The sequence below is a fragment of the Chiloscyllium punctatum genome, chromosome 10, assembly GCF_047496795.1.
Source record: "Chiloscyllium punctatum isolate Juve2018m chromosome 10, sChiPun1.3, whole genome shotgun sequence".
NCBI lineage: Eukaryota > Metazoa > Chordata > Chondrichthyes > Orectolobiformes > Hemiscylliidae > Chiloscyllium > Chiloscyllium punctatum.
Genome location: NC_092748.1, coordinates 6,365,828 through 6,393,679, shown reverse-complemented (window position 1 = coordinate 6,393,679; position 27,852 = coordinate 6,365,828). Strand labels below are relative to the sequence as shown.

General features: G+C 37.6%; 1 protein-coding gene across 11 annotated transcripts in view; it reads right to left on the bottom strand.

The window, feature by feature from the left end:
• hdac4 (histone deacetylase 4) overlaps positions 1 to 27,852 on the bottom strand; it is a 497,199-nt gene that overhangs the window by 41,525 nt on the left and 427,822 nt on the right. For 9 of the 11 annotated variants that reach the window (XM_072578375.1, XM_072578377.1, XM_072578374.1 and 6 more), the window contains 7 exons: positions 18,916 to 19,036; positions 15,885 to 15,931; positions 11,219 to 11,326; positions 8,723 to 8,778; positions 8,237 to 8,324; positions 4,775 to 4,894; positions 4,129 to 4,226 (listed from right to left, as the gene is read on the bottom strand). In XM_072578375.1, coding sequence (XP_072434476.1) covers positions 4,129 to 4,226; positions 4,775 to 4,894; positions 8,237 to 8,324; positions 8,723 to 8,778; positions 11,219 to 11,326; positions 15,885 to 15,931; positions 18,916 to 19,036 — 638 coding nt within the window. The remainder of the gene's footprint in view (positions 1 to 4,128; positions 4,227 to 4,774; positions 4,895 to 8,236; positions 8,325 to 8,722; positions 8,779 to 11,218; positions 11,327 to 15,884; positions 15,932 to 18,915; positions 19,037 to 27,852) is intronic. The other 2 variants (XM_072578379.1, XM_072578382.1) reach the window with 1 other exon arrangement.

Genomic DNA, 27,852 nt, shown 5'->3' with positions numbered 1-27,852 from the left:
TATGTTTCATCTGCTAATTTCTTTACACATTTAAACTATTTCTGTTCCTTTGTAGCTTCTTTCTATCCTCATGGCTTACTTTCCCATCAAACTTGTATCACCAACCAATGTAATCAGTCTTCTCAACCAACCTTTATTAAAGCATAAAAAGCTGAGGCCCAGAACTGATCCTTGTGGCACCCAATTAGTTGCTGCCTGAAGAGCTAAAAAATACTTTAGTTTTACATTCTGGTTTCTATTCATTAATCATACACTACATTCACTAGTTATCTCTCATCTACTCTGCTTATTACACCTGCAAAAAAAAAGCAGGATTTGTGTAACACAATTTCTTTTCCAGAAAGCAATGCCGACTCTGTCTAATCATTTGAATTTCTAAATGCCCTGTTTCCACATCGGTAATAATAGCTCTAGCATTGCTAATGATATCAGGTTGGCTAACCTGTATCTTTCAATATTTTTCTCTCTCTCCTTTCTTGAATAATTGGATTATCATAGAATTGCAACTGTGCAGGAGGAGACCGTTCGACTCATTACATGCACCAGACCTCTGAACAAACATTACGGTTCAGTCCTATTCACTAACCTTGAATTTTGTGTCTACTTTAGTTTTCATTCCCCAACACCTTCTGGAATGCCTCAATGGAACGTGCCTCCACAATATGTCCAGCCTGTGCATTTTAAACCACAGCAGGTTGCTATGCGATAAAGGTTTTTTTAAATGACCTCATGTTTGCTTGTTTTTACACATTACCTTATATCTAGGCTCTCTTGATCTCAATCCTCTTATGAGAGTGAACAGTTCTTCCCTATCTGTTCTGGTCAGACCCTTCATACTTTTGAAGCGTTGTACCAAAATTTCCACTTAGTTTTCTCCTTTCTAAGGGAAACAGATTGGAGAAATTGGGACTGTCTTCATAACTGAAGTTTCTCATCCCTGGAACCATTCTCGTAAACCTCTTTTACACTCTTTCCAAAGTGTTCACATCCTTTCCTTATGGTGTGGTTCCCAGAACTGTATATGATACTCCAGTTGAGGTCTAACTACTCCCTCATACGAGTTCAGCATAATCCCTTTCTCCTGTACACTATTAACTCAGTTCATAAAGCCTGGTATACCACATGCTTTTATTAACTGCTCTCTGTATATTATAATGTCTGCTAACTACCAAACTGCAAGGATCTTTCTAAAATCCGAGAGCTAATGAGGATTAAAATCACTGCAGCCACTACTTTTGTCACCACCTTTCTTAAAATCCTAGGACGTAGGCCATTGGGTCCAAGGAACTTTTTGACTTTAGGTCACTTTAAATTCTTCAGTTATATTTCTTCATTTGTTTCTCACAATTTGGTTTTTGTTCTGACTTTGTCACAGACATGTGCGAAGCATTTATTTAATGCCTATTCTTCCTTTCCTAAATTATAAAATCTTCCCAATCTTCAGATTTCATGACAATTTTGGCAGCTTCTACAAATCTCTTCCTTTGCCTCCTGGTGCTCAGCCTTGGCCTCACCTTTTGATCCCTTTAATAAAAAAGTCATAAATCTTCATTCCCTCTAAAACCTACACAATTTTCTGCACTTAATAAAGTACAAAGGTGTAATCAGCAGCTAGCTAGAATAGTTACAAAGTAAAAGCCCATGGTTCCAAGCAAAAGTGGTAAACTGGACTGAAAATTGGCTCAACTGTACGAAGCAAAGCTCAATAGATGCTTTTGTGACAGGTTGTAGTGGGGTTCTGCAGTGCTCAGTACTGTCTCTTACATTTTGTCATGTATAATTGATGATTTAGACTTAAACATAGGTGCCAGGATTAAGACATTCACAAAGCATTCATGAATTGGCTACATGTTGATTATGAGGAAGGGAGTTGTGAACAAACGAAACATACCAATGGAATGGGCAAATGGGCAGAACAGAGCAAAATGGAATTCAATCCAGAGATGTGAGATGTTGTGCATCTGGATAGGAGGAAAAAAAAGACAAGGGAATACACAATAAATGTAGGACACTGAGGTGAGGGACCTTGGATCGCATGTCCATGGAAGCCTTAAAGAAGTAAACTAGGTAGATAAGACAGTCAAAAAACTATGTCAATGTTTTCCTCTACTTGCTTAGAGTCATAAAGATATACAGCATGGAAACAGACACTTCAGTCCAACTCATCTATGCCGAACAGATAACCCAGACAAATCTAGTTCCATTTGTCAGCACTTGGCCCATATCCCTCTAAACCATTCCTATTTATAAAACCATCCAAATGCTTTTTAAATGTTGTAATTGTACCAGCCTCCTCTGGCAGCTCATTCCGTACACGCACCCCCCTCTGTATGAAAACGTTGCCCCTTAGGTCCCTTTTAAATCTTTCCCCTCTCATCTTAAGCCTATGCCCTCTAGTTTTTGCCTCCCCAATGCTGGGGAAAAGACCTGGTCTATTTATCCTAGCCAGGTCTCTCATGATTTTATAAACCTCTATAAGCTCACTCCTTAGCCTCCAAAGCTCTAGGGAAAACAGTCCCAGCCTATTCAGCCTCTGCCTGTAACTGTCCAATTCTGGCAACACCCTGGTAAATCTTTTCTGAGCCCTTTCAAGTTTCACAACACCTTTCCTATAGCACAGAGACCAGAATTAGATGCAGTATTCCAAAAGCGGCCAAAGCAATGACTTGTACAGACACATAACCTCTCAATTCCTGTACTCAATACTCTGACCAATAAAAGCAAGCATACCAAATGCCTTCCTCACTGTACTATCTACTGCAACTCCACTTTCAAGGAATTATGAACCCGCACTCCAAGGTCTCTTTGTTCAGCAACACTCCCTAGGATCTTACCATTAAGTGAACAGTACTAGGTTTTGAAAAGAAACAGGAAGTTTCCTAGCGCAGAGCATAAAAGCATGGAGGTTATGCTTAGACTACTACAGTATGTAGAAACGTTAGGTCACATTAACAGTACTGCCACATCTGATCACATATTACAGGATGGTTGCAATTACATTAGAGTATCTAGAAGGGATGATTTATGGGATGCTATCAGGACTGGAAATTTTTAGCTTTTGAAGGAAAGCATGGATTTAAGGTGATTGATATAAAGATTAGATGACACTGGAGGCAGAAACTCCCATTGTATTTGAATATGAGGTTAGATTTGGTTAGGTTCCCTACAGTGTGGAAATAGGTCCTTCAGCCCAACCAGTCCACACTGACGCTCCGAAGAGTAACCCACCCAGACCCATGTCCCTGTGACTATGCATCTAACACTATGGGGCAATTTAACATGGCCAATTCACCTGACCTGCAACAACTGTGGGAGGAAATTGGAGCACCTGGAGGAAACTTGCGCAAACACAAGGAGATTGTGCAAACTCCACACAGACAGTTGCCCGAAGCTGGAATCGAACCTGGGACCCTGATGCTGTGAGCCAGCAGTACTAACCACAGTGACACCATGCTGCCTCAATAGGTACTAGACTTATTCTAATCTACAAAAGTAGTGGACCAAGAGCTGGAAAATAAGCTTTGGCTGGATGGTTCTTTCTGGTTGGCACAGACATGGTGGGTTGAGTGGCCTCATATGCCACTCCATGATTCTATAGAATCTCTACAACCATACTGAGATTTCTCCTTAGGTGACTGACTAACAGTAACTTTTGACTCAAGTCAGGCATAGTCAAGCTTTGTCCTAAGACAACCTATACGAGAATGTTAGAGATGAGAATTTGAAGGAGAAAGTGAGGTCTGCAGATGCTGTAGATCAGAGTTGATAGTGTGGTGCTGGAAAAGCACAGCAGGTCAGGCAGCATCGAGGAGCAGAAGAATCGATGTTTCGGGCCCTTCATTAGGAATGAGAATTTGAAGCTAAGTCTTTTAGTTGACAGTAAGTACTTCAATGCTATTGAATCTAATTACCCAGAAAGTATTTTAAAATAAAAAAAATCACACTTAGTATTTGACTGAACACTTAGTTATTGGATTTTAACTGTTCTTTAACTTCTACATGAGATATATGAAAACATTAATTATTTAAGAATCCCTTTGAATAAGTAAATCCAACTCAATAAATCAAACACAATTGGCAATAATGTCACAACCTCTACTGACATTACTGAATATTTTGAAGTCTCACCTAAATGCAGTCAAATATTCAGCATCTCCCATTGGTGGATCCAGACCTCCAGTCCAGGCCATGTTGAGATTAAATCCAATTCCTGCACCGGTCCCAACCTGAAGCCCAAAAACCAGGAAAACGTTAAACAAAGGAAGTGCCTTTCTATTTTAAATTCAATTTTAAATGTTTAAGTTATATCACAGTTCCAAACACTGGAAAAGAGATCATTTACAAAATGATGTACTTTATACCTGATCTCTTGCCTATTTATCATTACTGCAAATATTTTCTTGTTCTATTATGCTACATAATGATTCAGTATAAAGAATACACACATTTGCTTTCTAAAGGAATAATATTTTTATGCAATTTAAAAATATGCTCAATCAATACATAGTTAAAGGATGTAAAAAAAAACTCATTCTAAACAAAGCCGAACTACAACTTCCTTAATAGGACAGCCAATATGATTGCATTTATAACAATTTGAAAATATATACTGTCATGTTTTCTCTATTACTCAATTATCAAGAAATTCAATTATAATGAAATGTATATGTAAAATTAAATTAATTTTTAGATTTTGATTCATGTCTTACCCTTAAAGGACATGAGTCGAGACTTCCTTTGATATAAAATATGAGCTGCAATCTGAATTACTTGCCTCATCTGGGGCTCCACTACCAGGGAAGAAGTTGCCATCATCATAGCGATGCAATGAAATGTACAACACGTTGGGGTCACTGTAGAATGCCTGCTGTGTTCCATTGCCATGGTGCACGTCCTGTTGTACAATTTTAGACAGCAAATTGATGGTCAGGTTTGAGAAGTAAAATTCCAGATTTGTTTTTAAATCTGGATCAGAGTTAATTTGTGTCTAAAATATCACTCAGGCCATTGAGTATAGGAGTTACGATGTCATGTTGTGGTTATACAGGACACTGAGGCCACATTTGGAGTCCTGTGTACAGTTCTGGATGCCCTGCTCGCGGAAAGATTTATTAAATTGCAAGGGGTTCAGAAAAGATTTACAAGAATGTATCTGGGACTGGAGGGTTTGAATGATAGAGAGGCTGGATAAACTGGGACTTTCTTCACTGGAGCGTCAAAGTCTGAGGGGTGACCTTTTAGAGGTTTATAAAATCTTGAAGGGACATAGATAAGGTGAATAGCACATTTCTTTTTCCTAGGTTGGGAAGTTCAACACTAGAGGAAGTAATTTTAAGGTGAGAGGAGAATGATCTAAAAAGGAGGAGAGGCAACTTTTTTCACAGAGGATGGTTTATATGTGGAATGAACTGCCAGAGGGCATGATGGATGCAGGTGCAGTTACAACATTTAAAAGGTAGATACATGAATGGGAAAGGGTTAGAGGGATATGGCCAGACACAAGCAAATGCGACTAGATTAGTTTGGAAAACTTCCTCGACATGCACGAGTTGGGTCTATTTCCATGCTGTGTAAAATTGCTTCAACACCATTTCTTCCTGATGGCAAGCCCAACAGTTGTATTAAATAGACTATACAAAACATTTATTTGCTTCAAAACATGGATCTTACTTTCTAATTATTTTCTCCAAACAATTAAACTGCTGATACAATACAAACAAATGACCATGCTTTAGGTCTCTGGTAAAGCTGCTTCTGAATTATCTATGGTGAACTTCAAACCAAAAATCCTTCTCTCTTGCAGAAATTTGTACTCAATACAGCCTGAGTAAATCCAGTATTCATCATGTGGTGGTGTGGACAGATCCAAGTATTTTGCTGCTCTACAATGAAGCACTATATTAAGACAGTACAGCACTAGTACTGGCAGTCACCACTGTAATATCCAACAAGGTAAAACTTTTTTGACAAATAAAGACAACCTATTGACTTACTGGACTTGTCATAACTGACATTAGAGCACTATTTTAATAGTTTGCATGTACTCAACCATTGTTTATTACAACTGACCAAATAGTCTAAATAATTCTATGTAGCATCAAATGCACATTTCATCAGTAAACTTGCCTTGATGCATATGAATTCCATTTTAAACTTGCATGAAATCACTTAAGTATTAATGAGAAATGGAAGACTATGGGAGCAAATTTCACCTGGTGGTGACCAGGTGGAGTGATTTGCCACTTGTTGAGATCAGTGTGATTAAAATTAGTGAGTTCTACAATGGGCTCTACGAGAATAACACCCCGGGAAAGTATGTGGATGTTGGAAATTGGAATTAAAAGCATAACATGCTAGAAAAATTCAACATGTCAGGCAGTATATCTATAGAGAGAAACCATATAAATTTCAGGTCAAGGTGACCTTTCATCAGAATTAACTGTTTCTCTTTACAGATGCTGCCTGAAATAATTCTTTTATTACAAAGAATGAATTAATTAATAATTTATGTCTTGAAATTCATTTTGATTCCTTTAATAGAATCAGAGTTACAAAGTTGGTTACAAAGTCAAATAAGGAATTGAATACAAAAATACTAATTTTCTACTTGTGCTTCTTCCCATCTTTCCATTATCATTCAGCCCAACTCTAACACCAGGCATAGCAGTTGGCCTAAGCCACAGATCCATCTCTTGCCTTTGCCACATACTTTCTTTTGTATTTTCACCTTAACCCCAGGGTGTTATTCCAGTAGACCCCATTGTAGAACTCACCTATTTTAATCACATTGATCTCAACAAGTGGCAAATCACTCCACCAGATCACCACCAGGTGAAATTTGCTCCCATAAACGTTTCTGTGACTGGGCAATGGAACATATGGGGGAAAGCAGGCAGCAACACTTAAATATGTTCACTTCCTTTTGAAGTGAATGTACCATAGCCAAGTTTCCAGATGACACAATAGTTGGAAGGGCAAGTGGTGAGATGAGACAAAGACAAAGGCAGAGGGATACAGACAAGTGAAGCAAGCAGGCAAAAACTTGGCATACAGAATACAATATGGGATAATGTAAGGTGGAATAGAGGAGGTGAATATTATTTATTAGAAAACTGCAGAAAGCAACAGAACAGACAGATTTGAGAGCCCTTGACCATAGTGATAATCATGAAGCAGAAAGAGTTCAGTGGGCAATAGGGAAGACAAATACAATGTTGACCTTTATTTCAATGAGAATGGAGTATATTATTAGGGAGGTTATGCTCAAAGTATAGTTTATATTAAAACTAAAACTATACTAGTCAGAACACACCTAGAATACTGTGAAGAGTTTTGGGCCCCCTATCTAAGGAAAGGTTATACTGACATTGGAGGCAGTCCAGAGGAAATTCACCAGGCTGATACCAGATATGGAGGGATGGCTTTCTGAGAATAGAATGAATGGGTTGGGCCTGTACTCATTGGAATTTAGATGAATGAGAAGTGACCTTATTGAAACAAACAAAATTCTTCAGGTACTTGACAGGGCAGGTGTGGAAAGGTTGTTTTCTTTTGTCATAGAATCTGGCATCAGAGGACATTAGCTTAGAATAAGGGGTTGTACATTTAAGTCAGGGATGAGGAGGTATTTCTTCTGTCGGGGCAGTAAATCTTTGGAATTCTTTACCACAGGGTGTTCTTGTGGTTGGATCATTAAGTATATTTCAAGGCTGAGGTGGTCAGATTTTTAATCAGTAAGGGAATCAAGGATTATAGGGAAGGCTAGGAAGATGGAGATGAGGATGATCAGATCAGCTATGATCTCATTGAATAGTGGAGCAGACCTAATGGACTGAATGGCCTACTTCTGCTGCTAAATCTTATGGTCTCTTATTTCTTTCCCTCATCTTTTCTCACCTCAGAAATCATAGTTCTTCACTGCTCCACTATTCTGTCAAGGGAAGGCATGCTCAAATTGAAATCTGTGGCATAGTTTGCTGACTTAATTAGAATATGAACAAAAAATGATTCCGAACTCAACAGAAGATCAGCATTAAATACAAACTTAAACAGCAATTAAAATATTTTAAAAGCTGCAACTAAAGTGGTCAAACAAGATCAACATACTGTAACACCAAAAGATATGCCCCGAAATAAGAATATGCTGCAGTATTGGATTTAAATTAAAGAAGGGTTGGAAAGCAGAATAAGAAATAACTTTTCCCTTATGTGTGCCTTGCTTTGGTGGTTTACTCACCCAGTCCACTATAAGGATTTTGCTGACATTCAACCTCTGCTGGAGGAGTTTAGTAGCAATGGCCACAGAATTGAAGTAGCAGAATCCCCTGGAGATAAGAGAAGTGGGAAAGAGGAGAAAAAAAGGGAAATGGTTAATAGCAATGTTCCTGATTCTAATCATCTGCATTCTTTCACTCATTTATCATCAGAGGGAAAAGCACAGTAGGGACAAATTTTCACCAGCTTTTGCTCTGAACCTCATATGTTACCAATTACATACAAACTACTCCAGAAAAGCAGGTGACTATTTTTAAAATCTAGTTAATGGATTTGGACATTGTTGGTGAGGCCCACATTTATTGCCCATCCCTAATTGCATTTAAGGTGGTGGTGGTGAGCAAGGTTCTTGAACAATTGCAGTTCATACACTATGTATTTTCACAGTGCTGTTGTGTAAGTAGTAGAGTTTTGTTCTCACTGGGGAGGACTAAAACAGTTAACTTACATTGGTGTGCTCTCTTCTGCATGGTGTCCAGGAGGCCTTACAACTGCAAATCCATTCTGCAAAACACCATCATTTATATAATTCAGTACAAGGTACAATTTGCACGGATGCACTGGTACTTTCAATCAAATCTGGCATTTAAATACAGAGCAGAACATCAAATAACAGATTTTACTACTTATATTGAGCTCTTCTGACATTTCAATAGGTCATGACAATAACTAAGAGATTAGCAAAAGAGAACAGAAATTTGCAGATTTGATCAGAGTTAAGTTAGATGCTTTTAAGTGGAGGAACAGTAGGGTTGGTACACTCCACTTCAGTAAATGACAGCCATTTGGGCAATACATTGGAGGGCAAGTGGTATGCATGTAAACCCAGCAAGTCTCTTCAGGAAAAGAGAGAGGTAATGAGCAAGATAAGGGACAAAATAATTTGTCTCAAACATAATTACACTCATTATTTAAATGCATAGAAGAATTGATAAAATGTTTCAGCTTAATTATGAGAAAAAAATGGTTAAGTGAGGTCCAGTGCCTCAGCAAAAACAGGAGCACAATTTCCAATTAAAATGAGGATTCAGAGAAAAATGGTACAAGTTGTAGAAAATGAGTCTATTCCAAATTAACCAAAGTTATAAAAGATATTTCCAAATTCCTCAAATTCAGTAGTCAATTGTTCACAATCCAGAAGTCTGGATTAATAATGCAAACACTGTGGGTTCAAATCATGGCAGGCTGACAAATTTGCAAAAGTTTAAAACAAAACTGACATCAATACAAGTGGAACAAAGCTTACCTGGTCAGGCCTACACCAATGTGGGTGACTTTTTTTTAATACCTCTTTGAAGTGGTTTAGTTAGCTACTTAGTTTTCAGGGAAAATTGAAATGGGCTTTAATGTACAAAATGGGATGCAAAATTAACTTTCACCCATTTTAAGCAACTAGCCAAGACTAATTTTCCCTATTATGTCAATAGAGCAATTCGCAAAGACTCAACAATGGTGCACAAAAACGTTCAATTGTGGTATTAATACGCATTCAGAAAGATAAAGAAAAACAATCTTACGATCACAGCAATTTAGCTCATAGAGTAATAACATTTTTTTTTAAATGGGTGCACTACAAGGTGTAGATTTCTTATTTATAGATGGATTTCTGAAATTCCTTTCACTTCGCAACATAACCTTACTTTGCCAGAGTCAAGTTACGTTAGACAATGGTTCCAGCTGTAGGATAAGTAAACTTTTTTTAAAAAAAAAACTTATTGCGATTCAAAAAATGTTGCATAATATTTCTGGCTTGAAAAGAAATTTAGAAAAAAAAATTATCCCTCTGACATGTTGGTGAATGACTAGAGTTCATGCATTGAAAATTACTGACAAGGATTTAGAAGACAGGACATCTTTTTTCTTTCTCTCAGATTTTTTGGGATCTATCAGTATAGGTGGAGATAGCTGATTCTTAAAAATAATTTGAAAATACAGTTGTATAGCTACCTGAGGATGAAGAACTTCAAAGCAGAGGGGAGTATGATTGCTCTTCAAAGAACTAGCACAAACAGGACAGACCTGATGGGTTCCTTCTGTGCTGATCTTTCTGTGATACTACGTCTAAAAAGAATTTTCCATTACAGTGACAACACTTCAGAAGTATTTATTTGCTGTGAAGTACTTTGAGATGTCCTTTCGACAAAAAAGGTGCTGTATAAATTCAAGCGAAGTCAATCATTTTGCTCTTTTATAGTATATTATAGGTGGATCTATGACAATCCTAACTTTGATTCTGATCTCGCCAAAGTGAATTATCAACAATCACAGGCCTGGTCGAGGCTATTCCATATTGCAAGCTGCATGCGTTAAGTGACAGAAAGCAACGAATACATTTATACAGCACCTTTTATGAAATTACGACAACCTAAATTGCTTTATAGGTAATTATGTATAGTTACGCATGTAATGTAGAAAACACAGCAGCCAATTTTCACACAATGTCCCACAAATAAAGTGACACTGATCAGAACTGGTTTTTAGGCATTCGCCAAGGGATAAACATTAGCGGGATAATGGGGGGTTGGGGGCAACTCTAGTGTTCTTCTTGAATCGTGTCATGGAATTGCTTACACCAACATGAGGGGGAAGACAGGGCTTTAGGTTAATGGCTCATTTAAATAATCTCCAATAGGACAGTGCTCCCTTGTCCTGCTCTAAGTGTTATCATGGATTATGTGCGCAAATATTTGGAGTGGGGCCTGAACTCACAAGACCCTGTTACAGAATGTTACCACTGAGCCATATTTTACACAAACATCCCAAATTATCAAGAACATGAAAGGATGCAAAAGTAATTTGAACTGGATTATGAAAAACATTATTATTAAGAATTTGTTAATGCTTTTAATCATTGTCCTGGCTCCAATGGCATAATTTTCTACATCCAGGTGAACTTGCCTTTTCGCAGTTGACAGTTATTACTTCAACGATGAAAAAGACTTACCTTTAATTCCTTAGTCGCCACTTTGAAAACAAGTTCAATCACACAGCCCACTGCTAAGCGTGCAGCACTGGATGAATGTATCTCATTCCAAATTGTATCACTGTCAACCTAACAATCAAAAAAACTCTCATTAAATGGTATTACATATAATACTGGTCCTTCTGATTTGTTGTGGACAATGCTCCCCTTAAAATAGAGTTAACAATTAATAGAATACAGTGGTTATATAAAAATAGTCAGGATATCAGAGCTGTACAAAATAGTGTGCATGGTATTCAGGTATCCAGCGTGAGGCTCCTTCCAAAAGGGTTTGAAACAAGCATTCAACACATAAAATCTAAAATTTAGTATGGTAAATGTGCAAGCCAAGATTTTAACCTAGAAACTGTAAATCTTGTACTTGCAACAACAAGGAATAATATTATTGATAGTTAATTGTAAAATGCAATAATGGCAGCTCTGACTGGATAAAAGGATGTGGTTCTTCCAGATGAAGAGCTGATGCGCGAAACATCGACTCTCCTGCTCCTCGGATATTGCTTGACCAGCTGTGCTTTTCCAGCAGCACACTCTTCAACTTTGACTGGATACCAAGATAATTTTGTTCCCGCACCTCCTCAATAATAAGTGATTATAAAGTAATTGAATAATTTGGCGTTGAGAGATTAAATGAAACCAACCTATGCTAAAGGAGTACTGAAATCCATAAGCAAATATCTTTTGTGTAGAACACATATATGGCACATCAAATGAAAAATTAATTATCCTAGGGAATAAGGTTGCATATGCACACAAACAGAAATATCCTGCAATGGGGGAAACTTGCTATTTATGGCAGTTAGTCTAATACCATTCATTTGTTTCAAGCCAACAATTGTTTGAATTAAAATGAACGGCTTGATGGTGTAATTTCACTGTAAAGTATAGACTCAGTGGGTTGAATAGCCTCCTTTTGTGCAATAATGATATATTACATTGCAATTTTATTTTCCAAAGTAACTTTAAGTCATTGTAATCAAATTCTTAAATTCAGGCTTCAGTTTGCACCATAGAGAAACGTAAGAATTTAAAACTAGGAGCAGGAGTCAGCAATTCAGCCCCTCAAGTCTGCTCTACCATTCAATACGTTGCATCTTGGCTTCAATCCACTTTTCTGACCACTCCTCATAACCCTTTAACCACTTACTAATTAAAAATTTGTCTATCGTCTCCTTCAATTTATTCAGTGTCCTGGCCTCCACTGCACTCTGGGATAGTGGTCTTCACAGATTCACAGCACTTTTAAAGTAGTAATTCCTCCTCATCTATGTTTTCAATCTGTCATCCTTTAGCCTAGACCTCTCATTCTAGGTTGCCCAGAAAGGGAACTACACACTCCACATTTACTTTATCAATCCACTTTAGCATCTTATACACCTCCATTAGATTCCCTATTATTTTTCTATACTTCTACCAAGTACAGGCTTAAATTACTTAATCTCTCCTCAAAAGACAAGTCTTTCATCTCAGAACTACCTCCAATGCAATGATATCCTTTCTCAAGTAAGGGAACCAAAACATAGTACTCTTGAAGTAATCTCACAAGGATCTCACAGTACAGTTGCAACAATACTTCCCTACTTGTTTACTCCATTCCATTAGCATTAAATGCCAAAATTCCATTTGCCTTCCTTATTATTTATTGTCAAGAGTGTGGTGCTGGACAAGCACAGCAGGTCAGGCAGCATCTGAAGAGCAGGAGAATTGACGATTCGGGCATAATCCCTTCATCAGCCTCCTGATGAAGGGCTTATGTCCGTAATGATGATTCGCCTGCTCCTCGGATGCTGCCTGACCTGCTGTGCTCTTCCAGCACCACACTCTCGACTCTGATCTCCAGCATTTGCAGTCCTCACTTGCTCCTTATTATTTACTATACCTGCATTTAATTTTCTGTGATTAATATAGGGACACCTAGAACTCTTGGCACTGGAGCGTATTGAATTTTCTCTCCATTTAAATAATAAGTCGCCTTTCTATTCTTCTAATTAAAATGGATAACCTCACACTTATCCATTTTAAATGCTATCTGCCAAATTTTAGCCCATTCATCTGATCTTCCACATCCATTTGTAAATTTCTTATTTCTTCATTATAACTTACTTTTCCAGCTAGTGGGAGCACCTTAAGGGAGGAAAGAGAGATAGAGAGACTGAGCTGTTCAGGAGGATTTTCCAGAGCTCAGGGTGGATAAGACCATGGGAAGAGGCAGATTTCAAAGTAAGGAGATGAATTTTAAAGATGAAGCAACGCCAAACGGGTGTTAAAATAGTCAAGTGAGCACTCAGACAATCGGTGAACAGACCTTGCTGTTAATTAGGAAGTGGCCAACAAAGTTTTGTATGAGTTTAGATGATCAAAGGGTGGAAAATGGAAGGCTGGTTTGGAGAGCCTCTGCAGATGTTCTAACAACATAACTGAAGTGTGTGACTATTGCTGTCAGTAAGCATAAATTGGTTTAGTAAACGAGGAGCTATTTTGTAAGTGTCGTCTTGTTTCGTAAGTTCTCAATTTTCACCATTTTACTGACATAACGTGCTATATTAAGAAAATAAACACGTAATGAATATTCAGACTTTGGATGAGGGTCAGAGGCTGGCAGAGATGTTATTTGGCTGTGGTCTGCCTCAACAATTCAGCTGACAGCATTTATTTTTGCAGCTACAAAACTAGTATGGAGCATAAATAAGGAAGATGGAGAGAATGGAGAGGCCAAGAGAAAACAGGTCAACAGGACCAACATGAGAGAGATACGGGCAGAAGAATTGCAGGTTTGTCAACAGAACCGTAAAACCCAGTCATAAATATGTTGACAAGTACACGTGTTCTTACCATATAACTGCAAAATAATGTGAAATAAAAAGAAAACTTGAAATTATTTGCTCCATTTCTATTAAATATTTGGACATGTCTGTATTTCATCAAGAGTATTGCGCCTTGTGCCTTAAATAAAAAAAACAAAAGCTCTGAAAAAATGTCAAGAACTATTTGTCATGTAGATAACAAGGACCTAGTGTTAAATGAAACCACAATGTAGCTGTATGCGAGTAAACTATTCAACATAAAAACACATGTTGGACCCACTTCCATTCACACGCACACTGAGTCCAGTGCTATTTGTATGGTCTTTGTGCTTCCTTCAATTCTTTTGTTTATTAAGCAGATTAACAGAACTCAAATGCTAGCTCTGGGAAACTCACACTGTTGCAACAAATTGACATTGTACCACTATTCTGTTCTTTCATTCACAATTCAGAAAGAAATTACCTCAGTCACTTACCCTACAAAACAACCCAGTGTGTCAAATACTGGTTATGAACACTATTTGTTGAAGCAAAATTAAGAAACTTTTTTTAAAAATGAAAACTTGAAAAACAGGACTAGGTTTTAATAACTGTTGGCAGCATTCTAAGTACATTCAACCAAACAGATAAACTGTCATGGGACAAAAACAACACTGATCTCAACCAGTCTAAACAACACATTGCATTAAAACATTTGGTATCCAAAATTATTGCTGTAACAATTCTAATCAATTAGGGAAGGGAGCACGAGTGCCACATACATTTGTTAAATATTTTGACCAACACATTCAACTTAAAGCAAAATTGTTGCACTATAATCAGAATCTTAGAACAAGCTAGTGCTCTTAAGTGCTCATGGAGAATTTAGAAAACTATAGCACATTCTCACACTGAACAGAGTAACGTGGAGACCAATTAACTATTGAATTTGTCAATTTTATTTTATGTTAAGACACAATATAGCTTCTGTAATTGCATAACGTAAAACACCCATGAAATGTCTGGGCCATACATATCACACAAATGATCCCTGATTGGTGTTAACTTATATTAACTCAGCTGAGGCAATAATATACATGATATATGGTTTCAGCAGCAGCTTTTATTTGGGAAAGAGAAAATCGGGACATGTACAGGGGATTTTAAATCAGCAATCATTTTGCAAAGTGTGTATTTGTTGATGCTGGTGCTGACATTATCAACTGTGCTATTTCCAACAGTCAAACAGACTGCTGATACAGTCAAAGATGAATATTGTAATGGTTATTCAATGAAATACCGAGGATGAATCTGAACTGTATCCAACTTAGCAGGAAAAAATGAATTTCTTTTATTTCCTTCCATTGCCCAACATCATCTGTGGCTAAGGGAGGCTGGAAAACAACTGTGTCCATGTAGCAAGTTTTGTTGATCTGCATTGGCTGCAAAATAACAGGACAAATTTTGTGCCACCATAAGGCTGGCAAAACAATTTTCCACATTGACAAAGTGAATCAAGCTACATGGTGGAATCAAGGATTTATGGAGTGAGTACATATCCCACCAGCTCTGTGCAACTTTGCAAGTACCTGCTCTAAGAAGTACTACTTCAGCCATCATTCAATTTCTCTGAATCTGTTCCCTGAACAATGTCACACATATTTCAATTGTGGTTTAGCCAACACTCTTAGTACAGCAAACCTTGAATTCATGTTTATAGGGGGACATCTGTTCTCAATTATGTGCTGAGTAGAAGTCAAAGCAACAATTTATGTTGCTGCTAAAATGGAAAGAACAAATAAGACATTATTTACACATTTTAAAAAGGTAAAAAAACGACTTACTCCAAGACCGCCACAAGGAAGCATAACAAACATTGGAGTGACGGAACCTGCAGAATGATATTTAAAAAGAGCATTTAGTTAATAGTACCAAGATAAATTATAATGTTTGCAGAAATGTTGTAATCACAACTCAATAATGAGAATTATAAATACAAATGAACTTCTGCAAGGTGTATTCCTACTAATGCTGTGTTAATCCCCTTTACTGGCCTCTTGGGCCCTTGCAAAACTTTTATCGCTGAAATAGTTCATCACAGTTTATTCACTGTGCTAGCGTTTTTGAAATCATTTTTCTTTCTCAGAGTTTATTTTATTGATTACTGGAAATAATTGGTTCACAGCCTACATACAGTTCAAATCAAGATAGAAACTGAAAAAAATTGTAATGTAACAGATGCTTGAACCTCCAGGAGATTCTGAATTCAAACCTAAACACATTTATTTCAAAAGCAGCAAGGAACAAAGCGTTTTTTTCTTTACTGCCTACCACAACAGAAATAACCTAATTTCCTTAAAAACTATAATGCATGATTCCTTAATGTAGACTTATAAGTAAGCCATATAGGATGCTATCATGAACACCTCAAATGAACATGTTTCCACCTCACACTGATGAAGTGCATTCTGGACCCTAACTACTTACATCACATTAGTATTTCGTTGCAAATTACTCTATATCTGGTGATATCCTTATACCTTGTTCTTGAACCTTTTATGAAGGGTAACAATTTCACCTGATTTACTCTGTCCAAGCCTTTTATGGTTTTGAAAACTTTGATCAAATCTCTTTTTAGCCTTTGCTTTTCCAAGGAAAACAGGACCAACTTCTCCAATCTACCTTCATAACTGAAGTTGCTCATCCATGGATTCATTCCTGCAAACCCTTCTAAACTTTCTCCAGTGCACTCATATTCTGCCTAAAGTGAGCCACTCTGAACTGTGCACAATACTCCAGCTAAGGTCTAAGTACTGTATCACCTGCAATGGCTTTTCTTCCAATTTCTGCAGTGTTAAATTTAGTGAAGATCTATCCTTGATCCCTTCTTACATAAAGATGAGCACTGGGGGTTGCTGACTCATTAACTCCTAGTTTAGCAAAGGTTGATTTAAAAATTCTAATCCTTGTTCTCAAATCCCTCTCTAGTCTCACCCCTATTTTGCTCGTCATATGAAATACTTCTACAGGTTTAATTCTGACCTCTTCAACATCCCAAATTTTCATTGCCACACTGATGCTTGTGCCTTCAGCTGTTTAAAATCCTAAGCTCTGCATCTCTGACCTTAAGCATCTTCACCTTTCTTTTCTCCTTAAAACCAACTTCTTCAGGTAGAGTTTTTAATTACTTGCCCTATTATCACTTTAGGTGTCAAATATTGCTTCATGCACTCTTACGAACCACCTTGGAAATAATGTATTAATGGGCGTACATAAATGAAAGTTGTGGCTGTTGTGTGGCAGCTATTCCCTGAAGTACTCAACAACTTATGCATATAATATGTTATATTGTGTCCAAATTTGTCTTAAATCATTGAAATTCAAATAAATTAATTCAATAAAAGATCACTTTTGATTGAGAAGTCCCATATTTTAACCATATCTAAGTTAGGAAAAAAGGTTGCTGCTTAATACCTTACAACACCTTAGATGAATTAAATCGTCTGGGTGCACACAACTTCCGAAGACACGAACGCTTTTACTCACTTGATAATAATCCTTTAGTCTTGTCTAGCTTTACATACAGTTTGTTTCTGATTGGTTGAAAGGCTAACTTTTAGGCCTGTTTTTACAGCTTGTTAAACATCAACTACACTTCTTGCAACTTCTAAGAACATAAGAAATAGGAGCAGGAGTAGAACATCAGGCCCGTCGTGCCTGTTCCACTTTACAAGAAGATCATGGCTGATCTTTTTGTGGACTCAGGTCAACTTACCTGTCCTCTCACCATAACCCTTAATTACTGTTCAAAGGTCTATCTTTGCCTTGAAAATATTCAACGAGATAACCTCAATTACTTCATTGGGCAGGGAATTCCACAGATTCACAACCCTTTGGGTGAAGAAGTTTCTCATCAACTCAGTCTTAAATCTGCTCTTCCTATTTTGAGGCTATGGCCCCTTGTCCTACTTTCACCAACTAATGGAAACAAGCTTCTTGCTTCTACCATATTTATTCCCTTCATAATTTTATATGTTTCTATAAGATCCCCTCCCATTCTTATAAATTCCAGTGAGTATAGTCCCAGTCTACTCAATATCTCCTCATTAGCCAACCCTCTCAACTCTGGAATCAACCTAGTGAACCTCCTCTGTAATCATTCTCCTCTGTAATTATGCCAACTGTCAAAACAGAGCTGGATTTTAACAGGCCTGAAGTACTTTTAAAGTTTTTGAAGAGAAAATAAAATGAAAAGTGAAATAATTTAAAAATCTGAGTGCAACAAGAAAACTGAAATGGAAAGAAAGATATGGGAAAATGAGAGAATAGCATTCAGAGTTTGTAAGATTCTAGCTAAAATTATAATTTTGAATTTAGAAACCATTGTTAAATAACACAAAAACATAAAACCTTGCTTTATTACTGCAAGTTTAATTATTATTTCAGAAACAATGTATGGACTGAGATTTCCCAACCCAGAGAGAAGGCTCGTTTTTCAACTTGCTAACTGCTTAAAGTGTTAAAGTTCCCCACCGGGAGATCATACTCCTGCATGCAACCCAGCTGGATTACATTTAAACCAAGAAAGGACAATGTGACATGCATAACAAGAACATCTATTAAGTGCAGGTAGCTCCTCAAAAACCCTTTAAAACAAACAGGCAAATTAGAGAACTTAATACTTTTAAACAGAATTCTGTTGTTACTGATTAAGTGTTGAAACTATTGTGACAGAAGGATGAAAAATGTTTTTGGAATTCATCTCTTATTTCAGTATTTACAGTTGTTATATCACTACCAAACTAATAACTGGGATATAATTATTATTCCTGCAAGGCTGCATCAAAAGGTAAAGAGGAGTGAACTGCGCTGTACCTAGCAGTTTCTTACTGTCAAGCTTCTGTCTGTTCAGTGGGTTTGTGCCATAAAGTAATGCATGCTGCTCCGAATGGACGACCTGTAGCTCCTCCAGAGATGCTTTTCTTCCTCTGATACACTACAGAAAAATAACATTTAAAATATAAGCACAGTACATGAAATTATAAAGTGAAGGCAAAGATTAGTCAGTTTAACATAAGTCAACAAAACTATTTTCAACAGTTATGTTAGCATTATGAAGTTTATAGAGTATGTTTAAGGATATTATCGTATGGTTAAAGATTATAATATTTTGGGATTGTATATTTCAATCAAAAGTAAATTAAGGGGGCCATGTTACATCCTCTGAAGTCTGCCTGATAATAACCCTGAGGAAGATTCAGATTGTTTTACTGAGCAGAAGGTGCAATGTATTAATGCTCAGGGACAATGACTACAGACCGAGATCTTTCAAAGTTGCTAAAAGGTCTTATTGGTATTGAGCTGTGAACAGCAGTGCTACAAACTATCCATCTATTTTTGAGATGAAAAGGAACTGGGATTGAAGTTGGCCAAATAGTTTTACTTAAATACAAAGCTAATGTGTTTTCTGTTGCCTTGGGGTAGAGGGAACCATTTTTGATATGAGGTCACAAGCTTCTCTATAAATCCATGAATATTACAAAGTTAAAAGTCACACAACATCAGGTTATAGTCCAGCAGGTTTATTTGGAAGCACTAGCTTTCGGAGCACTGCGAAAGCTCGTGCTTCCAAATAAACCTGTTGGACTGTAACCTGGTGCTATGTGATTTTTTAACTTTGTACACCCTAGTCCAACACCAACATCTCCAAATCACGAATATTACAAGCAGGCAATAGTTTACAGTTTTTGTTTAGCGCTGTGTCTATTCATCTGAGAAGTGGAGAGGAAGAGACAGACAATCAGATAGGCAGAGAAAATGCTGATTCTATCATTCACCTTGCTGAACTCATGTCCAAAGTGAAGCTTGATTTTTGGAGGACTTAAAGGAAGCTGGTAGACTCACCAGCTTCTAGGAACTAGAAGGAAAGAATCCACAGCATAACTCTCACAGTGAAAGTCAGTTAAGGGATTGTAAAATACTCAACTGGGCAATTAAAAAAGAAAACAGTCACCAGGAGCTGAGAATAATTTAGACTTGTTTATTAAAGTGTCCACTTAAGGCACAGTGTAACATATCTGGTGGGAGCTTTTCAGCTGTGTTAAAGTGAAATGTGGGATCTCTTTTGTAGCTTAAAGTCTAATTTCTTTGGGTTATTTGTTTCAGTAAAAGTTTTAAAACGTGAAGTCTTGGCGTGTCATTTGACTGTTAGTTGGAAGTTAAAATTTCTCTTCGACATTTATTGATCTTTATGGAGTTCATTAACAATTATTACTTTTATTGCTATCTTTTCATCTCTGTCATCCATCATTCTGTAACTGCTAAATAAATCATTATCCACCAAGGGAGAAGCAAAAAAAAAATTGACAATGATGAAAATAACGAAAGCTTGATATGTTACATAAAACTAGCCGGTAACTGTAGTGAAGTGCAAAGCTATTGTTTAGTTAATTGATTCAGATACTATCATATTGTAAAAGCATAGTTAAATTAGTTTACTAATCCAAGATTATTCCCATATAACAATAGTGTCACAGCCAAAAATTGCACCTCAGCTGTGGAGGACCACAACAAAGTCCATTATTGCCAGAATGGCACACATAAGCCATCATGGGTTGTTTCCAAATGAATGCTTAGGATGCTCACAACAAGTATCTCTCTCCACAATTTTAATTGGAGTGTTAACTTGCTTGTTATAAATGGATTAACATCTCTGCTAAAAGTGGACAGAATTTATAATAAACATACTGCTTAGTTACTACTATCTGAGAGACAAAGTTTTAGTTTGTAGCTTTTACATACACTTAGGAGGTAGAGACATTCACTATCACATTGAACATTGACATATTGTTTGCCTCAGCAATTTTTATTGGGTGGCAGATACACTATAATTATACTGAATGTTATCAAGAGAAAGCTGGGCTACACGTACATGATTTAATTGTGGCTTAACTTATAAAATATACTGCTATACTGTTGACAACATTCCAAAACCTGATTGATATGGTTCCAAACAATTAAATGAAGTATGTCAGAAATGTGTAATTGGACAAATGAAAGCAAAAGAACTGCAAATATTTGTGGTAAAGTTAATAAATGTGTTGAAGGGCAAGAACATATTCAGTAGGTCTTTTCTGGCTCTAATAAGCTATTTATAATATTTTACGGCAGTATGGATCACCAAATTTCCAAAGAAATAAACATCATAAGTGAGCTGTTTCTGCTTTTAAATGTATTTTAGCATTTGAAACAGGTAACAATCATTTCAAGAATTCAAAACTGGAAATATACTCACTCTTTTAAAAGAATACCTTCACATATCAAAATACATAGCTCATCAATTTTAGTGATCCTCTGATTTTGTCATTAACAATCCTGCTGCCCCCTGCTGTTACTGGATTTCTTGCGAGCTATGAAACAAATTTTGCTGTTAACCAGAGGTGCAAACAGCAGGGGGCCTATGCGGTTTTACTTAAATATGCAGAGTGGAATTTATTCAGGAAAAAAGTGCTGAAATAAGTGGAAAACTGAATGCATAAGAATCTTCTATAATAAACATCACAATGTGGACATAACTCAAAAAACAACTTTTCACCTATGACATAAGATTGCACAACATGTACTAATTGAAGCTTTTCATCTTGCCCTCATTACTCACCATGAATAATATTCATTTGCAACATAGCCGCATTATAAATTAAACAGAAATGTTTTGGTAGCACAATTGAGGATGTCGGTAAACATGTCAGAAATCTCTCTGAACATGAGTTTGTTCTTGTAAACAATAACCAAGTGCTGTCTGGCAGCATCTTTGGAAGAAAACAGAGTTAATATTTCAAGTCCAGCAATCCTTCTTCAGAACAAGACTCAGGATTTGAAACAGTAACTCTGTTTTCTCTCCACAAAAGGGCAGCACAGTGGCTCAGTGGTTAGCACTGCTGCCTCACAGCTCCAGGGTCCCAGGTTCGATTCCAGCCCCGGGCAACTGTCTGTGTGGAGTTTGCACATTCTCCCTGTGTTTGCATGTGTTTCCTCTGGGTGCTCCGGTTTCCTCCCACAGTCCCAAGATGTGCAGGTCAGGTGAATTGGCCATGCTAAATTTTGTGCTAGGTGCATTAGTCAGAGGGAAATGGGTTACACTTAGGAGGGTCGGTGTGGACTGGTTGGGCCGAAGGGCCTGTTTCCACACTGTGGGGAATCTAATCTAATCTAATCTAATAAAAGCATCCAAACCTGCTGAGAATCTTCAGTAATTTCTGTTTTTGATTGTTTCAAAGCTCCAGCATCTGCATTTCTTTGTTTTATTTTAATTTGTGCTTGCACTAGGGTTTAATGTTGTGGCGCCCTTATGCCGCATTAAACAGGAAGAGATTTTCACTGAGTTCAAGCTCTTTCATTAAATGTGACTGTGCTATTGGAAATAATTTATTAAATAATCTAGACTGTGCTCAAAGCTACACCAGAAACTAATTTAAGATCATTGCTGAGCTCACATTGTAATGCATTTGTGTGTGTAGAAGCTAGCTAAGATCCCAACATTCTGTTTGATGTAAAGCAAGCTTATACATACAGGTAGTTCCCCTATAATGCCAGCGAAACCTTGCTTAAGAGAGAATCACTTTAATATAAATAATGCAGCCTGTGGAAAAAATGGGGTTGGGGCAGACCGGTAAAAAGATCATTCGCGATCACTCAAAAGTCATCCAAAAGTCTAATGCAAAGCATTGCACAGCCTGAATGAAAATTGAAATCATATTTATTAACAAAAGTAAATTTAACACAGTACGTTTTAAAAAATGTAAGAAAACTGTTCTCTGTACAGTACCTCTCACAGAAAGCTGCTTTGTCAACAGCTGACATTGGCACATGCGCAGGACAACAGGAAGACCGGTGCTGACATTGTCTATGCAGAAGTTACTGCATGCGCACATTGGTGTACCCAGAAAACGGCTCGAAACCAGCACAGATGTTGCACATGTGCGGACACTGGTGCATGTGCTGAATGGGAAGAACATTCCCTCAACAGTCAGTAGCAAAGTGAGAAACAAATTTGTAAGGAGATCGCAGTTATCTGTAAGAATAATACGGTGCTTATGATAGGGGATTTTAACTTTCCAATCATAGACTGGGACTGCCAGAGTGTTAAGGATGGAGATGAAATTTGTTAAGTGCCCAAAAGAAAATTTTCTGATTCAGTATGTGGATAGACCTACTAGAGAAGGTGCAAAACTCGACCTACTCTTGGGAAATAAGGCAGGGCAGATGACTGAGGTGTCAGTGGGGGAGCACTTTGGGGACAGCGATTATAATTCTATTAGTTTTAAAATAGTGATGGATAAGGATAGACTGGATCTAAAAGTTGAAGTTCTAAACTGGAAGAAGGCTAATTTTGACAGCATTAGGCAAGAATTTTCAGAAGTTAATTGGGAGCAGATGTTCGCAGGTAAAGGGACGGCTGGAAAACGGGAAGCCTTCAAAAATGAGATAACGAGAGACCAGAGACAGTATATTCCTGTTAAGGTGAAAGACAAGGCTGGTAAGTGCAGGGAATGCTGGATGACCAGAGAAAGAGAGGTTTTGATTAAGAAAAAGGAAGCATATGTCAGGTGTAGACAGGATAGATTGATTGAATTCTTAGAAAGGCAGTAGGAATATACTTAAGAGGGAAATCAGGTGAACAAAAAGGGGACATGAGACAGTTTTGGCAAATAAGGTTAGGGAGAATCCAAAGGGATTTTATAAATACATTAAGGACAAAAAGGTAACTAGGGAGAGAATAGGGCTCCTCAAAGATCAGCAAGGCAGCCTATGTGTGGAACTGCAGGAGACGAGGGAGATACTAAACAAGTACTTTGCATCAATATTTACTGTGGAAAAGGACATGGAAGATACAGAATGTGGGGAAATAGATGGTGACATCTTGAAAAATGTCCATATTACAGAGGAGGAAGTGCTGGATATCTTGAAATGCATAAAAGTGGATAAATCCCCAGCACCTGATCAGGTGTACCCTAGAACTCTGTGGGAAGCTAGGGAAGTGATTGCTGGACCTCTTGATGATATTTGTATCATCAATAGTCACAGATGATGTGTCGGAAGACTGGAGATTGGCTAACGTGGTGCCATTACTTAAGAAAGATGGGAAAGAAAATCCAAGGAACTATAGACTGGTGAGCCTAACAGCAGTGGTAGGCAAGTTGTTGGAGGGAACCCTGAGGGACAGGATTTATATATATTTGGAACGGCAAGGATAATCAACATGGCTTTGTGCATCTGAAATCATATCCTACTAACTTCATTGAGTTTTGTGAAGAAGTAATGAACAGGATTGAGGAGGGCTGAGCAGTGGACGTGATCTGTATGGACTTCAGTAAGATGTTCAACAAGGTTCCTCATGGTAGACTGGTTAGCATGGTTAGATCACACGGAGTACAGGGAGAACTAGCCATTTGGATACAGAACTGGCTTGAAGGTCCAAGACAGAAGGTGGTGGTCGAACGTTGCCTTTCAGACTGGAAGCCTGCGACCAGTAGTGTGCCAAAAAGATCAGTACTGCTTTTGGTCATTTATGTAAATGATTTGGATATGAACATAGGAGGCACAGTTAGTAAGTTTTGAAGACGACACCAAAATTGTAATGGACAGCGAAGAAGTTTACCTCAGAGTACAACAGGATGTTGATCAGATGGGCCAATGAGCTGAGTAGTGACAGATGGAGTTTAATTCAGATAAATGCGAGGTGCTATGCTTTGGAATCGCAAATCAGAGCAGGACTTATACACTTAATCGTAAGGTCCTGGGGAATGTTGCTGAACAAAGAGACCTTGGAGTGCAGGTTCATAGTTCCTTGAAACTGTAGGTGCAGGTAGATAGGATAGTGAAGAATAAGTTTGGTATGCTTTCCTTTATTGGTCAGAGCATTAAGTATACTAGTTGGGAAATCATGTTGTGGCTGTACAGGACACTGGTTAGGCCATTTTTGGAATATTATCTGCAATTCTCGTCTCTCTCCTGTCAGAAGGATGTTGTGAAACTTAAAAGCGTTCAGAAAAAATTTAGAAGAATGTTGCCAGGGTTGAGAATTTGATCTACAGGGTGAGGCTGAATAGGCTGGGGCTGTTTTCCCTGGAGCTTCGGAGGCTGAGGGGTGACCTTAAAGAGGTTTATAAAATCATGAGGGGCATGGATACGGTCAAGAGACAAGGTCTTTTCCCTGTGGTGGGGGAGTCCAGAACTAGAGGGCCTAGGTTTAGGGTGAGAGGGAAAAATTTAAAAGGGACCCCAGGGGTAACTTTTTCATGCAGTGGGTGGTGTGTGCATGGGATGAACTGCCAGAGGAAGTGGTCGAGGTGGTACAATTCCAACATTTATAAGGCATCTAGACGGGTATATAAATAGGAAGGGCTGAGAGGGATACGGGCCAAGTTCTAGCAAACGGGACTAGATTAGATTGGCAGATCTGGTTGGCATTGATGAGTTGAACTGAAGGGTCTGTTTCCATGCTGTATATCTCTGTGACTCTATATGCATAACCTCGAGGAGATTTTGGTGCACACATCTGCGCACGTGCAGAATGAAGTGTGCAAACCAATCCCTGCTGGAATCGTGCTATTGCCGATAGAGGCAAGTGTTCTCCAAAATATCGTTCCCCAATTCTTCAGCAACATTGTAGCCAAATTGTGCTGCTGGAACACGCGTTATCCCAGAACTAAGTGTGTGTATTTTTTAAAGAAATGAGTCAAACTCTGCTACATTCTCATCGCAATGCCCTGACCAGTCAGAATCAATCTGCCTGGTCTGAGAATCAAGATTGACAGTTAACTATTCTTGATGATCCTCTATCCTATTTATGGCCCAACCAATCAGCACCCTTTTCTCATGCTGCATAAAATGGTGTCTTTTTTTCCCCAAATCAGTTGCTTGTCTCCTCGTTGTGGCAAGTGCAAGACTAATAGTTTCAACTTCTAGTCTCCTTTTAACATTGTTTAAGTTTTATACTGTCAAGCACTTATTTAATTCCGTTCCTTTATATCTTTTACAGGATACAGATTTTCAATGCATTTTCACTACTTGTAGTTTTTTAATACTTAACTTGGTTTAAGGTACACATGGTCCAGTATCTTGCAATCCACCTTACAATTAGGTGAAATCTTTTGATCAGCATAACAGAGAAAAACTGTTCAGTATTCTGTTCAATATATTTGGTGTTCCACTCTACTATATAACCTAGTCCAAGCTAATGTATCCTATTTTATACAGAACTAACCACGACTGGGTAGACTGCTGCCACCAATCATCCAATCTACACTTTTAAAAGGATTATCCACTAGTGAACCTTAACAACAAGATGTAGCGTGTTAAATGACAGTATTAATTTTAAGTTACATTAGCTACTTAGACATAATTACTAAGATTATCAGAAGCTAGGGCAAGACATGGCCGACTTCGCTGGAATGTCACATTGAGACTCTTCCCTGACTTAAGAATGCATGACATAATCAGATTTGGTGGAGCCTAATGCAGTCCCCAACGTTAATACTTTCAGAATTATTATAACCATATTCAAGCCATTTAGCTATCTTAGCAGATGAAATTCTAATATTTCTAATTTGCATATTTATACAGTAATAACTATAGCAGTTTAATAGTAATGAAATAAAATTTAGTTGCTCAGAAAATATTATGTTCGGGTAAGAAATTTTAATGAACAAGCTAATTTATATTTAAGAGTCGAAAGGATGGTGCTGGAAAATCATAGCCGGCCTAGCAGCATCCAAGAAACAGGAGAGCTGACATTTCAGGCGTAAGATGGGCTTCAGGGTTGTGCTTTTCTCTCGCCACCCTTTTCAACTCTGACTTCTTCAGCTTCTGCAGTCCTTGTTTTCTCCTAATCTATATTTACACATTTCAAAATCTTTTCATGCTACAGCTCAGATATTCAATAGATCAGTAAATCAATCAACTTTGAGCCTGTAAGTACATGTTGGATTACAATACTGAGATTTCCATAATATATAGCAATGCTGGTGACATTCATTTATGAGTGGCTCTTTAAAAGGAAAGATGAAAAGAAATAAAGAAACACGTGGATGAGGAGTTTGTGACAATTGGAGTTACAGTAATAGGCGATTTGGGAATCTGGAATTCATTGCGCTTGAATGAAATCTGCAGTTCTCAGAGTCAAGCGTAGATATAGTTATTTCTGGTAAGCATTTGTCTGATCTGTGACACATTGCAACATCTAGGAAGCTTGTACAGCCTTAAACCTGAACACTTAGTCAACCTACGCTAATCTTAATCAGCTGCCTAGTACCTTTAAATCAAACTTTATGGAGAGAAATCAATTTATTCTACAAGAAGAAATTGATTGGCACATTGAAATTATTTGAAAATAGTTTCATACTTTAGTTTTTCCTTGGCTACACTTTATTTCTAAATACCTTTTTTTAAAGAATAGGAGTAAGAAACTGCAGAGAAAGTCCACCTTTGTCAAAAATAACTTTATTAATATTGCAATCAAAAGGATTAATCTATAGCTGTATGAAGAAAACCATACACTGACAATATAAAAGTCAGACTTTTGATTCTGGATATATGATCTTCAAACTGAAGGGCAATCGACCATTTCAAATTTTGAGCGTGACACCTTATAGTTTCATCTCAGTCGAAAAATAATTCCGTATATAATAAATGGTATGAATTCTATCCCAATAACAACTTCTGAGTAGTACCACAGGAGATCTGCTTGTACAGAAACTTTAACTAGGTTGAATTGTACTGAGCTATTGGGCCAGTTTGAGAGGCTAAGGTTAT